At 41.4% G+C, this 16613-nt stretch overlaps 1 protein-coding gene across 11 annotated transcripts in view; it reads left to right on the top strand.

Moving 5' to 3' along the window:
* Positions 1-16613, top strand: part of dennd1a (DENN/MADD domain containing 1A) — a 173962-nt gene that overhangs the window by 149783 nt on the left and 7566 nt on the right. For 7 of the 11 annotated variants that reach the window (XM_061747897.1, XM_061747892.1, XM_061747898.1 and 4 more), the window contains 2 exons: positions 7097-7161; positions 8154-8388. In XM_061747897.1, coding sequence (XP_061603881.1) covers positions 7097-7161; positions 8154-8388 — 300 coding nt within the window. Of the gene's footprint in view, positions 1-5396; positions 5450-7096; positions 7162-8153; positions 8389-16613 lie in introns of those variants that run through there. The other 4 variants (XR_009784584.1, XR_009784583.1, XM_061747900.1 and 1 more) reach the window with 4 other exon arrangements.

Below are 16613 nucleotides of genomic sequence, written 5' to 3'. Positions count from 1 at the left end.
GTTCTCTGCTGGGTGTGACAGACAGGATGAAGACGATTGTCAATATTGGAATGCTATGCACACCACGCCAAGATCTTCCTCCCATCCCTTCTTCCCTTCACCTGAAACTACCGTCCACTAAGATGCAAAGGGCCCCTCCTCCACCCATGAAGAACCTTATCTGCGAATCTGACTGATATCTGCAGGGTCTTTCCCAGAATAAGACAGACCCCTATGGAGATAAGGCATTTTTGATCCCTGTAATTACAAGGGACAGAAAGCTGGTCAAAGAAATATGTTACAAAAAAGTAGAACTACAAACTTAGTAAGGATAAAATGTGAATCTATCAAACCATCGTCTCCAGTTATCTCTGCGAGACTAGTTCTTTTCAATATTAGGTCACTGGGTAATAATCAATGTTGATTAATGACATTACAACCTATGATCTGGACTTTTTGTTACTAAATGAAACTTGGTTAACAGAAAGTAGCTGTAATATCATTTTAAATTAGGCGACACCAGCAAATAAAAATTTTATAAACAAGTGTCGAATAGGGGAAAAAGGTGGTGGTATTGCTGTTATTTTTAAATCATTATTTCAGTGTAAAGAAATTATACTGGGTGATTTTAGCTCTTTTGACTATCTCTCTTTTTTAGTTAAAGGTGACCCAAAGGTTACTGTTTTAATAATTTATAGGCCTCCAAGAAACAATAGAAAATTTATGGAGGACATCTCAGAACAGCAGATAAATGCAACGAATTTGCTTATTTTAGTGAAAAAATACAATCCATCAGGTTAAATATTAGCACAAATCAGCAAAATGATAAAATGATACTACATCTGAAGCCACCCAGGAAAAACTCTATTACCATGTCAGAATTTGATAGTTGACCAAAAGACTGTAGAGAAAACGGTTCAGCAGCTGAAACCATCAACGAGCTGTCTTGACTCAATACGATCTGACAAAGCTTTCAAAGCTATTGCAAAGTCTGTGCTAGCTGATTTGCAGCAAATAATCAATTGCTCATATCAGTCAGGCGAGTTTCCTAAACCTCTTGAAGTAGCTGCCAAAATAGAACGCTTCCATGTTAGTAAGCTATAGACCCATCTCAAATCTCCCTTTCATAGCTTTCAAGATTGTTGAGAAGGTTATTTTTACCAACTGAGCAATTTCTTGAACTTAAATGGACTTTATGACAAATTTCAATCAGGGTTCCAAACTCATCACAGTACAGAATCTGCTCTTATCAAAGTGCTAAATGATACTGACTCGGGAAAGGTGTCAATTCTGGTCTTGTTGGACCTCAGTGCAGCTTTTGATACGGTAGATCATAATATACTGCTGAATAGGTTGGAAACATGGGTAGGACTAAATGCAACAATCCTTAAATGGTTCAGGTTCTACCTGGAGGAAAGGAGTTATTTTGTAACCATTGGAAGTGTTCAATCTCATCGAATGGCAATGACCTCTGGGGTCCCTCAAGGGTCAGTTCTTGGACCCCTCCTGTACAGCCTGTATCTGCTTCCCTTGGGTCAAATTCTTCAGAACTTTAATTTTGACTATCATAGCTATGAAGATGACACAGTTATATCTAGCAGTGTCTCCAGGTGACTACAGTTCAATTGAGGTGTTGTGTCTAAAAAAGATAAATAACTGGATGAGACAAAAATTTCTTCAATTAAACCACAACAAAACTGAGATAATGGTTTTTGGCAATAAATACAAGAGGATTGCTGTTTGTAAATACCTGGAGTCACTCTCTTTAAAACCCAAAGACAGAGTCTGAAACCTTGGTGTCCTGATAGATTGTGACCTGATTTTCAACAGTTATATCAAATCAATTACTAAAACTGCCTTCTACCATCTCAAGAACATATCCAGAGTAAAGGCTTGGATGTGTCAAGCAGACCAGGAGAAGCTCATCCATGCTTTTATCTCAAGTAGACTTGACTATTGTAATGGTCTTCTGACTGGACTCTCCAAAAAGAGCATTTAACAGCTGCAGCTCATTCAGAATGCTGCAGCTCGGGTTCTGACCAGAGCAAAGAGGTCATAGCATATTACTCCAATTCTAAAGTTTTTACAATGGCTTCCAGTCAGCTTTAGAATAGATTTTAAAGTTCTGCTACTGGTCTATAAATCACTAAATGGTTTAGGTCCTCAATACATGAAATAAATGCTAATGGAATATAAACCCAGTAAGGCTCTGAGATCGACAGACTCGGGTCAAATAGTGGAGCACAGAGTCCAAAGCAAACATGGTCAAGCAGCATTTAGCTATTATGCTGCACACAAACATCAGCCCCAAGTGTGAATGTTTTTAAGTCCAGGTTAAAAACTCTTCTTTTTTCCCATGCTTTCTAGAGCATTTGCACTTTTTATATATTTCTTGCACTGTACGCTGTTTTAATTATATTTTTATTTAATTTTTTTCTCTTTGTTTTAAATGTTTATACGCTGTTTTTTTCTTTGTTTTTAAATGTTTTTAATCATGTAAAGCACATTGAGTTACCTTGTGTATGAAATACTCTATATAAATAAATTTGCTTTGCTTTGATTTTGTTGTATACAGAAGACATTTGGGTTTCAGATCAAAAGATGAATTTGAGACAAAAGTTCCGAATTTCAGCTTGTATTTCATCGCCTTTACTCCTAGATGTGTTAAACAACTCAGGACAGAGCAACTTTGGTTGAAACCACCTACGTTTCAAGTGAGCAAAACTATTGGAACAGACATTATTAACCAATGCCGTCCCAAGATGTCATTCAGAATCAAGCTATTCGCTGCCAATGCCATCTCAAGATGTCATTGGCGTTTTTTAACGGTGATGGGTGGGTGAGGGTCTTGTGCCGTTTATGTGTAATCGTCAAGCCTCTGGATGAATGGAATGAGGAATGGCACCCTGTAGAGGGCAACAATGCCTTGAGGTGAACGTCCCTCCTTCAGAGGAAGAAGAATGAGGAGGCGAGGACGAGGAGACAATGAGAAGATGGAACCATAATGGCGGAAAAGAGAGAAGACAAAATGAAAAAAAATCTTTAAAAAAAAAAAAAAAAGCTTTCGGTACAAGAAATTTATTGCGCCAAGGCAATATTCCTGTGACTGACAGGAATGACCCCTTAGATCAGGGGTGGCCAACTAGTCAGAGACTAAGAGCCACTTTTTTTCCTGTGTTACTGCAAAGAGCCACATACACGGGTACACATGAACATCATCTTTTAATCATGTATGCACGCATACACAGACCTCTGCTCAGCCAGATCTAATGAAAATAACCACACCAACATGATAATATCAGTAATTTTCAACAGTTAACATTGTGTCTCACACACACAAACTCTCAGTTCAAGCAAGTCCACAAACAATAAAAGAATAATTTTCAATAACATCTTTCTCTTACTATGCTGCTTAGTGAGACTTCTGGCATTCCTTATCTTGAACAATCCTGTTCAAATCTGGCTTGTATTCTGTTGTTGCCACTCTAAGCAATTCTTTCAAATGAGTGTCAGTCAGAAGAGATCGATGCTTTGATTTCACATGTTTCAGGGTAGAAAACACAGACTCGCAGACGTACGTTGACCCAAACATGGACAGTATCTTAAGCGCAGCTCGTTTGATGTTGGGGTATTTTTCAATTGGCACACTTTTCCAGAACTCAACGGTCCCTTCCCTTAAAACAGTTTTCAGTTGATCCTCCTCACAAAGGTCGATCATCTCCAACTCAGCCGCAGCCTCATCTGTGACGAGCGGGGCTTTCAAACAGTCTGGCTTCCAAGCCAGCTGATATGATGCAAGCGTTACGGTCTCTGAGTGTTTTGTAATTTTTTTGAAAAACTGCACCTGCTTTTCAAAGCGACCAACTTGTTCTTGCGAAGTTCAGTCCCTTTTGGAAATTCCTGTTCGATGTTAGGGTGGAGTGAGCTGAAGATTTGAAGCTTTGAAATGCGCTAATGCTGCGTGACATATAAGGCAGATCGGCTTGCCATTACGTTTAACAAAAAAATATAAACTCTCCCACTCTGGCAAAAACGTCCTGTGTTCTTCTTCATATTTTCGTTTGGATGTGCTTTTTTTCCCTGCCATTTCAAGAGGTAACTTGTCGGAAATTGTTTACAACACAAATGATGTCACACCAAAGATTCTCTCGTCGCTCGTTTGACGTCACTCAAACAGGCTTACATGGTCAGTGTGCCATCTAGCTGTAGGGGAGTGAATGACAGCGCCAGCCAAGAATTTTTGACGCATGTCATGTTACAGCTCCTGAAGAGCCGCATGAAACTAGTTAAAGAGCCGCATGAGGCTCGCGAGCCGCGGGTTGGCCACCCCTGCCTTAGATCATGCGGGGGAATAAAGGATGACGCTCCGAGCTGATCCCTTTTGAGCAAAGCTATCACCAAAAATGCCGGGCCATATGGCGAGATCCTCTCTGCCGCTTGCCAGCTGATCGTCTGCCGACCAGGATTTGAGTAGATGGGATCTGGAATCATCAGATGAGTGAACTCCCTCTGGATCGCTTGGAAGCAGCCGAGCATCATCCCAAGATCCTCCGGATGATAATGAAGGCGAAGGTAACTCGTTTGCAGCTAGCGTTAGCTACATTTGGCGATCAAACACTCTCCTTCAATCCTTGTTACATAAACATCATTTTGTCCCACTAGTTTACATTACAATGTAACATGTTGCCATTACTGATTTTAAATTTCCATTTCCAGCTCGTCCATCTTGCAGTAATGGAACACCCGCGAGTCGAATGTCTTTTAGGATTGTGATGACGAAAGGTAATGTTTTTATTTTACCCTTGCATAACACATCATCAGTAAAAAGTATTCACTAGTAATCGTATGTATTTTTTAAAACTTACAGGTTATGCATCCAGCAGACGTTCGACTCCTATTCCAGTACGCAGTGCAAACAAAAAATGGTAATTAAAAGCTTTTTTTTCCCCCCACGTCCCACTACAGTAATTTCAACAATGTATTTTAATAGTAATAGTTACATTTCTAAACTGCACAGGTTGTGCTTCGAGCAGAAGTAGGGACTGGTTTCAAGGACAATGACAACCACACAAGATCTCATTCACCTTCATCAAAGAATAAAATACAGATCTGGGGAAAACCTTGCTAGATTTTATGCGTACAGTAAAAAAAACCTGGACAATGGAGCAAATGGTTGAGGAGGAAGAAAATGCAGGTATGGGAGCCCCATTCGTCCATGCATTTTTGTCTAATGTAAATACTGTACATAGTTATACTTGTAAATAAATATATTTTTTTGTCAAAAGTACTTTCTCAGTGTTGTTTTATGTTCAGATGTTTGAGATTTTCACTAAAGAAAAAAATATTGGTGTCAAAGTCGTTCTGCTTGATCTGTCTGCTTTAACGAAAAGGCTGTTTTCTCTGTTATTTTCCTTCAGAAACAGATTTGGCGGAAACTAGCCTATATTTGACTGCTGATTACTACAGAACGGTATAAACTAGAGAAAAACTTTTTTTTCTGATGAAAGAAGAGAGTCTGATCTTTCTTTTGGTGGTGTTTACATAGTCATAGTACACAATATTCTGTGGGGCTTGAAAAATGAGTGAAATTGCTTGAAAATACCAGGCAGTCTGGTGGTTCCCTGCTCAGGAAACGGATGGGAGTGAATGAGGTAAATTAACTTAAAGTGAATAACATTGGGCGGCACGGTGGCCGACTGGTTATAGCGTCAGCCTCACAGTTCTGAGGTGCGGGGTTCAATCCCCGTCCCCGCCTGTGTGGAGTTTGCATGTTCTCCCCGTGCCTGCGTGGGTTTTCTCCGGGCACTCCGGTTTCCTCCCACATCCCAAAAACATGCGTTAATTGGAGACTCTAAATTGCCCATAGGCATGACTGTGAGTGCGAATGATTGTTTGTTTCTATGTGCCCTGCAATTGGCTGGCAACCAGTTCAGGGTGTACCCCGCCTCCTGCCCGATGACAGCTGGGATAGGCTCCAGCACGCCCGCGACCCTAGTGAGGAGAAGCGGCTCAGAAAATGGATGGATGGATGGATGAATAATATTTGAATATTTGGTTGCATAACCCTTACTTGCAATGACTGCATCAACCCTGCGACCGATTGACTTCACCAGACATTCTTCATTTGAAATACTTTTTCAGGCCTTCACTGCAGCCTCTTTCAGTTCTCTTGTTTGTTTTTGGGGGTTTCTCTTTTCAGTCTCCTCTTCATGAGGTAAATTGCATGCTCTATTGGGTTAAGGTTTGATGATTGACTTGGCCAGTGTAAGACCTTCCACTTTTTCCCCCTGATGAAGTCCTCTGTTGTGTTGGCAGTGTGTTTTGGGTCATTGTCTTGTTGCATGATGAAGCTTCTCCCAATTAGTTTGGATGCATTTTTCTGTTAATTATCATTCTGCTGCTACCATCATGTGTTACATCATCAATAAAGACTAGTGAGCCCGTTCCAGAAGCAGCCATGCAAGCCCAAGCCATGACATTACCTCCACCATTCTACACAGATGAGCTTGTGTGTTTTGGATCCTAACCAGATCCTTTCTTTCTCCATCTGGCCATCTGATTGTAGCATCTTTGCATCTTGCATGGCTGCTTCTAAGCGCATTGTGTCACATACGCCCCTGCCTGCTTCAGTCTTCGCGACCATCACCGCGGTAAACCTGATTTGCAGTTTAGATTTTCAATGTTTCTTGATGTGCAAAACTGCAATGCGAGACCGTTTATTTCGAGCCTTGCACATACGCCGGTATGCAATGTTGTGCATTTGTGGATGCAGATTCACCATGCTTTGTGTCCATGATATTTCCTTCTCAAGGCCACCTTGTGCTTTTTGTTTTTTGCTCATGTCGTTGCTAAATAATATACCATTTATATATTTATATACACACTGTTTTCATATATTGTATGAATATTGCTGCTATGGGACCTTAATTTCCCTCAGAGGAATAATAAAATATATCTGTCAGTCTCTCCATCCATATGTCCATCTAATATCTGTAAAAGACTACTGTATTGGCATTCCTATTCTTTTTATAGTGTGTCATTTGAAGTACTGTAAAAGCAGTATTCTTAGTTTTTAAGTTTGTTTTGTTTTCCCATTTTTTTCCCCCTACTGTTACAGACGCAGTCACCCATGCTGTTGAAGAAAAAAAATTGTAATGAAAGTCTGGAAAGTTGTCACAACCAGTAAGCCAACTTGAATTATGTTCTAACAACACACTTTCCATTTTGTAGTTTACAAGAAACATCACTACATATTTTGGTGGTGGTGGCCTGTGAAAAACTGACTCAATTATCGCCATAAAAGAGAAATGTTGAAAATAGAAATTATTTCTTGGAAAGGGCAACTTAAATTAAATTGTTTCAGACAGGTGTTAATGCAGTTCAAACACATGAAGTGAGGATAGTTTTATCGCCTTACTGATTTTGAAAACTACTTCCTCTATGTTGTTAGTGTGGGAACTGCACATCTGTGGGGACACGCTTTGAAGTATGGAAGCCGCTAAAACAAATAATTTGAATTAAAAAAAAATAAAAATCCTCCTGAAAAATAAACTTGAATTAATCGATAAAATCGATGAATGGCACCGCCCAGCCTCATGTTAGGAACATTTTCTTGCATTGTGAAGGTAGGAGCGGGATTTGCCCTGATAATGATGTTGGTGTCCCAAAAAGGAAAAGCTAATATGAGTTAGCAGTGATTGCTCATGTCAGAACACTTCAAAAATGTAGAGCAATTGATTCACACTGTAGACACATTTTTTGTATGAATGTTGATTAAATAGTGATATGTTAATGTGTAAATATGTAATTTCAATATGACTGCTCATAATTTTGTTTAACTTTTTTTTTTTTGGTATAATTGTAATAGCATACAACATATCTACACAGCAGCACAGCAGTTTAAGAAAACTATCCAATTTACTGCATTAATGTGAACCACAATTGAGATTAGCAGGTTGGCTTGGCCCTCAACAACTGCTACAGTTTCTCTCGTGGCCCCTTGGTAAAATGAATTTCCCTTCCCTGATCTAGGTTAACCAAGCAAGGCATATTTTCCCTTGAATACTTAATTTTTTTTTTTTTAAACACAAAAAAGTTCACTAACACAAGGCTTCACACATACTTGTGAATTATATATTGTGACTGCATCATTGAGTCCAGTCATGTCTCCACAGGCCACAGCGATACTACTCACTAAGGGACGACGAGTGGATAGAAGAACATGGTTCTAATTTGGGTATAGAATCTCCCAGCCCGCTTCAAGAGAACTTTTCCAATGTCAGCATACTCACAAATCTCTTCAGCTGCCTGGATGAGGATGATAGCCAACCACTTCCTTTGGCTAAAAGTCTTGAGGACCTGAAGAGTCTGCAAGACTATGAAAAGCTTCAAGCCACGTTCACCTGTCAGGTCAGAGATGTGTTTGTTTTATTATCTTACATTTTAACTTAATTGGTTAAATTTTTAGCACATACTATGCACTCGCCAGTGGCAATGTCAAGTATAACCACATTATATACAGTGGGTTCGGAAAGTATTCAGACCCCCTTAGATCTTTCACTCTTTGTTATATTGCAGCCATTTGCTAAAATCATTAAGTTATTTTTTTCCCTCATTAATGTACACACAGCACGCCATATTGACAGAAAAAAACGGAATTTTGAATGATTTGCTGATTTATTAAAAAAGAAAAACTGAACTATCACACAGCCGTAAGTATTCAGACCCTTTGCTCAGTATTTAGTAGAAGCACCGTTTTGAGCTAATAGAGCCATTAGTCTTTTTGTGAATGATGCAACAGGTTTTTCACACCTGGATTTAGGGATTCTCTGACATTCCTCCTTGCAGATCCTCTCCAGTTCTGTCAGGTTGGATGGTGAATGTTGGTGGACAGCCATTTTCAGGTCTCTCCAGAGATCCTCAATTGGGTTTAAGTCGGGGCTCTGGCTGGGCCATTCAAGAACAGGAGTTGTTCTGAAGCCACTTCCTTTATTATTTTAGCTGTGTGCTTAGGGTCAATGTCTTGTTGGAAGGTGAACCTGTTTGAGGTTCTGAGAACTCTGGAGAAGGTTTTCATCCAGGATATCACTCTACTTGGCCGCATTCATCTTTCCTTCGATTGCAACCAGTCGTCCTGTCCCTGCAGCTGAAAAACACCCCCAGAGCATGATGCTGCCACCACCATTCTTCACTGTTGGGACTGTATTGGACAGGCGATGAGCAGTGCCTGGTTTTCTCCACACATACCGTTTAGAATTAAGGCCAATAAGTTCTATCTTGGTCTCATCAGACCAGAGAATCTTATTTCTCACCATCTTGGAGTCCTTCAGGTGTTTTTTAGCAAACTCCATGCGGGCTTTCATGTGTCTTGCACTAAAGAGAGGTTTCCGTCGGGCCACTCTGCCATGAAACCCCGACTGGTGGAGGGTTACAGTTGACGTGCAGCAGAATTATTTTTGTAACCTTGGCCAGATCTGTGCCTTGCCACAATTCTGTCTCTGAGCTCTTCAGGCAGTTCCTTTGACCTCATGATTCTCATTTGCTCTGACATGCACTGTGAGCTGAAATGTATTATATAGACAGGTGTGTGACTTTCCTAATCAAGTCCAATCAGTATAATCAAACACAGCTGGACTCCAATGAAAGTGTAGAAGTGAAGAAATGGACAACACCCGAGTTAAATACATGAGTTGTCACAGCAAAGGGTCTGAATACTTGACTGTGTGATAGTTCAGTTTTTCTTTTATAATAAATCTGCAAAATTTTCAACAATTCCATTTTTTTTCTGTCAATATGGGTTGCTGTGTGTACATTAATGAGGGGGGGAAATTATTTTAGCAAATGGCTGCAATATAACAAAGAGTGAAATATTTAAGGGCTCTGAATACTTTCTGTACCCACTGTAGCTTGATTCAATCCAAGAGCTGTATTTTGAATCTTTTAAATGACCAAAAGTTGATCATTCGTGTTTCAATTAGGATTCAGGTTGTCCCCAAAGTCTTTTTACAAATTAGTGGCCACTAGAGGGTGTGCGAGTTGCTGCTTGTTACTGTATTTTTCATCGGTTCATCGTGAATAGATTAATGCACTAATCCCTCGCTATATCATGTTTCACCTGTCGCGGCCATGCTATATTGCAAATTTTTCTGTTAAACGTGTAGTTTATTTTCACGGAAATTCTCACTATGCAGTAATCCTTTCTTAATCGCGTGGGTTTGTTTCCGGACCACTCCTGCAATAGGTGAAATCTGCAAAGTAGTGACCGCTTATTTTTAAGATTACACTTATTTTAAAGCTGTATGAACCTCTTCAGACTCTTAATAAGCTTCCCTGCGCTCCTATTAACCTCTACTATAGTGTTACAAACACTTTCTATACTCTTACACACCTTTTAAATGCTTAAACATACAGTAATCCACAATAGTACTGTACACTTATATACATTTTATTCCTTGTATTACAGTGGAACCTCAGGTTATGAACTCAGTTTGTTCCATGACCCTGTTTGTTACCCAAAACGTTCTTAAACCGAAGTCGTTTCCCAATGGAAATGCAATTATTCCGTTCCAGCCCTAATTAAGTTATACTTTTTTTATCAGTGTGTGGTTAAAAAGTAAATATAGTGCAATTATAGAAAAAGTGAAAATACACTATTATCAAGAAATAAAACACTAAATTAACATAACAATTTATTACGCATTAACTTTAACTTAGGAGGGAAAGGGGAGGAGGACTGCAGCTCCTCATTGAATCAGTCTTCTTCCATAATAACACAGGGAAATTATAATTCGGGTGTTTTTTCTTTTGTCTTTCTTTTCTAATACATTGGTTGATTTTTGGCAAAACAAACTGATCCAGGGAAACTTGTCTTTTTCTGTTCTGAAAAAAAATCTGAAAATGGGACGTCACATTGTCATTTAAAAGTTATTTGCTCTGTTGGGCGATGTGATGCACATTTCTTATGATAATTAAAAAAAAAAAAAACATGCAGTGCATACCTTAGTTGCATTGTGTGATGGCACAACGCATGAAGAAGCACAGCACAGATCTCCTCTTTACCAGTTTCCCTTTTTATCTTGGCTGCCGTTCTGACTGTTTCGCCCTTTACTTTTTTTTAGAAAACGTTGCGTGCGACGATATCGCACTGACTTCTTCATTCATAAACAGTGTGGTGGCTGCTGGTCACATCTGATTGGCTGAATGTGCGTGTAGGCAGAACCTGTGCTCTGCGCACGCATGTTCAGAACAACCAAAAGTGGTGGAATTAACAATAGACACCAAAGTTCTGATAGCTTGGCTGTTTATGATACATTAGCTTGAAATCGATTATTTTGTCCCACTTAAATGTTTCCCATCATCAAACAAATTAAAATTTTAGTCAAAGACAACAGAAGTAAACACAAAAGGCAGTTTTTAAATGGTTTTTATTATTAAGGGACAAAAAAAAAATCAAAACCTAAATGGCCCTGTGTGAAAATTGATACCCACACACAGGCCTGATACTGCCACACATTCTCAATAAAGAACTCACTTATTTAGGACCTGCCTGACAAAGTGAAGTAGACCAAATGATCCTCACAAGCTAGGCATCATGCAGAGATTTAAAATTCAGGAAAAAATGAGAAAGAAAGTAAGTGAGATCTGTCAATGTGGAAAAGGTTTTAAAGCCTTTTCTAAAGCTTTGGTACTCCAGCGAACCACAGTGAGAGCCATTTTCCACGAATGGCGAAAACATAGAACAGTGGTGAACCTTCCCACAATGGCCGGCCGACCCAAATTACCCCAAGAGCGCAGCGACGACTCATCCAATCAGACTTCGATTTCTGTGTGTTGTCACCCTTCCTCGATGTGCTGGCTCAGGAACTCCGTACTAACATGCATGTGATATCGTGTTCATTCACTAATAAGTTTGATAGAAACACTTCTTCTTTTCCTTCCGGCTTGTCCCATTAGGGGTCGCCACGGTGTGTCATCCTCTTCCATGTAAGCCTATATCCTGCATCCTCCTCTCTAACAGCAACTGCCCTCACGACATCCATCAACATTCTCTTTGGTCTTCCTCTCATTCTCTTGCCTGGCAGCTCCATCCTCATCATCCTTCTACCAATATACTCTCTCTCTCTCTCTCCTCTGGACGTGACCAAACCATCAAAGTGTCCTCTCTCCAACTTTGTCTCAAAACATAGAACCTTGGCTGTCCCTCTGACGAGCTCATTTCTAATTTTATCCAACCTGGTCAATCCAAGAGCGAACCTCGACATCTTCATTTCCGCCACCTCCAGCTCTGCTTCCTGTTGTTTCTTCAGTGCCACTGTCTCTAATCCTTACATCATGGCTGGCCTCACCACTGTCTTATAAACTTTGCCCTTCATCCTAGCAGAGACTCTTCTGTCACATAACACACCTGATAACTTCCTCCACCCGTTCCAACCTGCTTGGACCCGTTTCTTCACTTCCTGACCACACTCACCATTGCTCTGGACGGTTGACCCCAAGTATTTAAAGTCCTCCACCCTTGCTATCTCTTCTCCCTGTAGCCCCATTGTTCCCCCACCACCCCTCTCATTCATGCACATATATTCTCTGACTTCCGCTAATCTTCATTCCTCTCCTTTCCAGTGCATGCCTCCATCTTTCTAACTGTTCCACCACCCTGCTTTCACTCAAGGTCACAATGTCATCTGCAAACATCATGGTCCACGGGGATTCCAGTCTAACCTCATCTGTCAGCCTATCCATCACCACTGCAAACATGAAGGGGCTCCGGGCTGATCCCTGATGCAGTCCCACCTCCACCTTAAATTCCTCTGTCACACCTAAAGCACACCTCACCACTGTTCTGCTGCCCTTGTACATGTCCTGTATTATTATTACATACTTCTCTGCCACTCCAGACTTCCGCATGCAGTACCACGATTCGTCTCTGGGTACTCTGTCATAGGCTTACTCTAGATCCACAAAGACACGAAGTAGCTCCTTCTGAGCTTCTCTGTACTTTTCCACCAACATCCTCAAGGCAAATAATGCATCTGTGTTACTCTTTCTAGGCATGAAACCATACTGTTGCTCGCAAATACTCACTTCTGTCCTGAGTCTAGCCTCCACGATTCTTTCCCATAACTTCATTCTGTGGCTCATTAACTTTATTCCTCTATAGTTCCCGCAGCTCTGCACATCACCCTTGTTCTTACGTTTGATAGGAACACTATTGACTTTAATTACTTATAATCTCTTATAACAACACAGGTTATACTAACATATAAACTCTCAGGTACTTACAGGTGTTTACACAGTAAAAAAGAATCCCACCGCACCACTCGTCAGTAGCACTGCCTTGCTCATTTTCACACATCCTGTTCTGGCCTTTTCTGTCGTCTCTCATATGGTTCTCTTGGTTAGTTATTCCATGTCCTCACCGGGTGGGTGCCCACCCACCCCCCAATCTACAAATAACTGTTGTAATGTTAATTGTGTTCAACTATCTAGACTGTCTCACTATCGTCCTGCTGTGATTTTTACCCCTAGTCCCCTTGTCCACTGTATCCCTCTGTCTGTCCTCAAAACCCTTTTCTGTCCGGCTGCATTTTCAATAAATATCAGAATAATTAAAAAAAATTAAAATAAACAGAGGGAGTATTATTAAACTCCCTGTTAGAGGTTAGGAAAAGAGAACAAAGAAAAGTCATGGCCCGGGTATAAACTGCCGGCCATACAAACCTGTATTGCCCGGTTCTTTTTTTTCTGGTTGAGTTAAAACTGCAATGATTAGGCTGGATGAAAAATGTATTTATTTATTCAAAAATACAAAGTCAGACAATAAGGTTGGAAAAGGTTCAGTGCCGGGCTCACCCGCAGTTGGCTCAGACCAACGTCCGTGTTGAAGAGACCGCAGAAGTTCTTGTCCGCTTGTTTTGTGGCCAAAACTGCTTCCCGTCGTGACGTAATGCAGTCGCGCAGCAATCCTAGCTTCACCCTAGTGTTTGGGGTCCCTTCGGAAATTCAGTCCGATGTTCCCATCGTGCCCCAAGACCGCGGCTCCCAGAGACAGAGCGTGCTCCACTTTCTATAACTTTACTACTGAACGTGTTTGCTAGGGATGCGTCAGTACATCTGCAAAATTGAATGTGTCAGTTTTACTTATATCAAGTGGGACACACACTACCAACGCTCTGAGTTACCTAAGATTCCGTGTTGCGGAGAGCGCGCCCGGAGTGAACTTCCCAAAGCACTTTGTTTATATGGTGTGCATTTGTGGTGTCAGTGCGACTAAGTCTAATGCAATTATATGTTTAAAAGGATATCTGGATGTGTATCTGTAATGGGAGGTATCAAATAAAAGTGTATGCAGTGTTGTGTAAGCGTGCAGCCAGTAATTTCTAACAACTACCCCTGTTGAGGTGGCCCAACCGGGTGTGTGTGTGTGTGTGTGTGTGTGTGGCTGTGGCCGGCCTATATGTAGACCATATAACCCAACACCGAAGTACCCGGCCCCCGAACGGGTTTGACTTAAACTCCGTCCGACAGTGGCTAGGTGTGTGCGACAGTTGGAAAAACCTAACAATATGTATTACAGAAAAACGGTGGGGACTAGTTCCCCCTAAGTGTGTGTGCATGGCACCATATGTGTGTCCTATATGTCAACGCCCATACCCAACACCGAAGTACCCGGCCCCCCAACGGATTTGACTTAAACTCTCTCGACGACCCACCGCTCGGTCGATGCATCTGATGATCACCGCCCTAATGAAAGGCATACAACAACAACTGCAAAACACAAAAACCCCAAGTATAGTGCCAATTGAGATTATCAAACTACCATTTATCCCTTTCCATTTGCCAAACCATCTTTCCAATAGATCATGAAACGTATCAGTTATTCCCAATTGTTCTTTAAGTTCATTCGATAAGGCCCTCAGACCGTTAAGTGTTTTGGTGAGGCTCCCGTCTGGAGCCGTATTATTGGGAATGAATTTGGAGGAGCTTTCGCCAATCAAGGAGCACACACCTCCTCTTTCTGCCAATATGGAGTCGAGTGCCAGCCTATTCTGATAGGCAACTAACTAGGTGGCATCCATTTGGGTATGCACCGCCGCGAAGCCATCGCGTGTAAAATTTGTCAACCTTTGAACATTATAATGTATGTAGTTTATGCGATCTATGTTTTTGTTTGGGGTTATCGCAACGAAAATAGGCTCGAAATCTGGTGCAATTTGGTCAACAAATTTATACTCATCCAGGACGGCTCGCGGGACTCCTGAGGCGTCGATGTAGACAGGAGTCCCAGCCATGGGCTCCACAGTCCTTTTCCCCCTTCGTGAAGGTAGGCAGCAGGATGGACAACTGTTTGGCAATGTCCAGCTCCGACACACTGTAGATCTGTATGGGTGAGAGAAGGGAGACAAAAGCACACCTCCCAGCCTGCTTGGGTGCTAAGCCAGCACTGGCGTTACCATGTGCTTCAAATGTGTCAGCTTTGGAATGAATGTGTGAGACTGCATGAGGTAATTTTACAGATGCTGCCAATTCGAGGAGCAATTTGTGTTGTATCACTAGTGTGCCTGTAGTGGTCAGTAAAATCACTTCTTTGCCATGCAGCTATGTCTACAAGCAGTGCCCTGCAGGCATAGGCCGAATCTGTGTATATGTTTACAGTCTTACCTGCCGCCATGTTGACATGGACCGCATGGAGTTCTGCCGACTGGGCTGAGTGTGGTGGTGGTAGTTTTTCCTGCTTCAAGGATTGAAAACACATTCTCTTCTCCTATATTTGGTGTCGTGATTGCATATGACGCGACTTTATGTCCCATGTTCGGCCCAGATGACTGTGCCCGTCTGTAAACAATGTCATGTCTGGGTTTTCCTGTGCTGTGCTCCATACTCAGATTGTTTGTGCCAATTCTTCTTCCATGGCTACTTCGCAATTGTGTACCGTGTCATCATGGTCCCCTAATAAGCCTGCTAGGTTCGCTTGTACATTTGTTGAGAAATGTAGGTTGGCTTGTCTTAGCATCTCCATGAGTTTTAGATTTCTTGGGTGAGAGTGTGAATCTTTTGCTGTTCAGGAATGATGTTACCACATGGTTGATATGTATGTGTATGTCACCACCTGTTGTTATGTACCAGTCAGGGCTTTCGCACTTGCTGACACTTGCACATACTTTCTGGCCTTTTTCAGCTCGCTCAACAAGATCCAGAGTTGTAACAAAGGATCTTCCTCCCTTGAGGACTGTGCTACAAAAGCACAGTACTCACCATACCTTTATTTTCAGACACATCAAGGTGAAAAAGACTCCTTAGTCCTCCTCAGGTGTGTCCTGTAACGGCCAATCGCTCAGTTACAGCAGACCACCATTCATTTCCATATTCCTCGATTATATGTGATTTTACTTCTTGCATTAAGTAATTATATGTGCAGTGCGCAGGGTCGTGTGGTGGCGTGTATGACCAGATATTAAGAATCCATGGTACCTATTTGTCAGCATGTGTTTTTAGTGAAAACTCATTGAAATTGGTTAACTCACCTCACCACAGCACCAGTCTAAGTCTCATCCAGACCCTCCTCCGCAGCCACCTGCAGCATGCAACAGTGGACCTTACCATTTGGCAAAATGACATCAGTCAGTGCACAGGACTGC

This window comes from Phyllopteryx taeniolatus, chromosome 15 (assembly GCF_024500385.1).
Source record: "Phyllopteryx taeniolatus isolate TA_2022b chromosome 15, UOR_Ptae_1.2, whole genome shotgun sequence".
In the NCBI taxonomy this organism is placed as follows: domain Eukaryota; kingdom Metazoa; phylum Chordata; class Actinopteri; order Syngnathiformes; family Syngnathidae; genus Phyllopteryx; species Phyllopteryx taeniolatus.
Note: the sequence above shows the minus strand (reverse complement) of the source record. Positions and strands in the feature narration are given on the sequence as shown.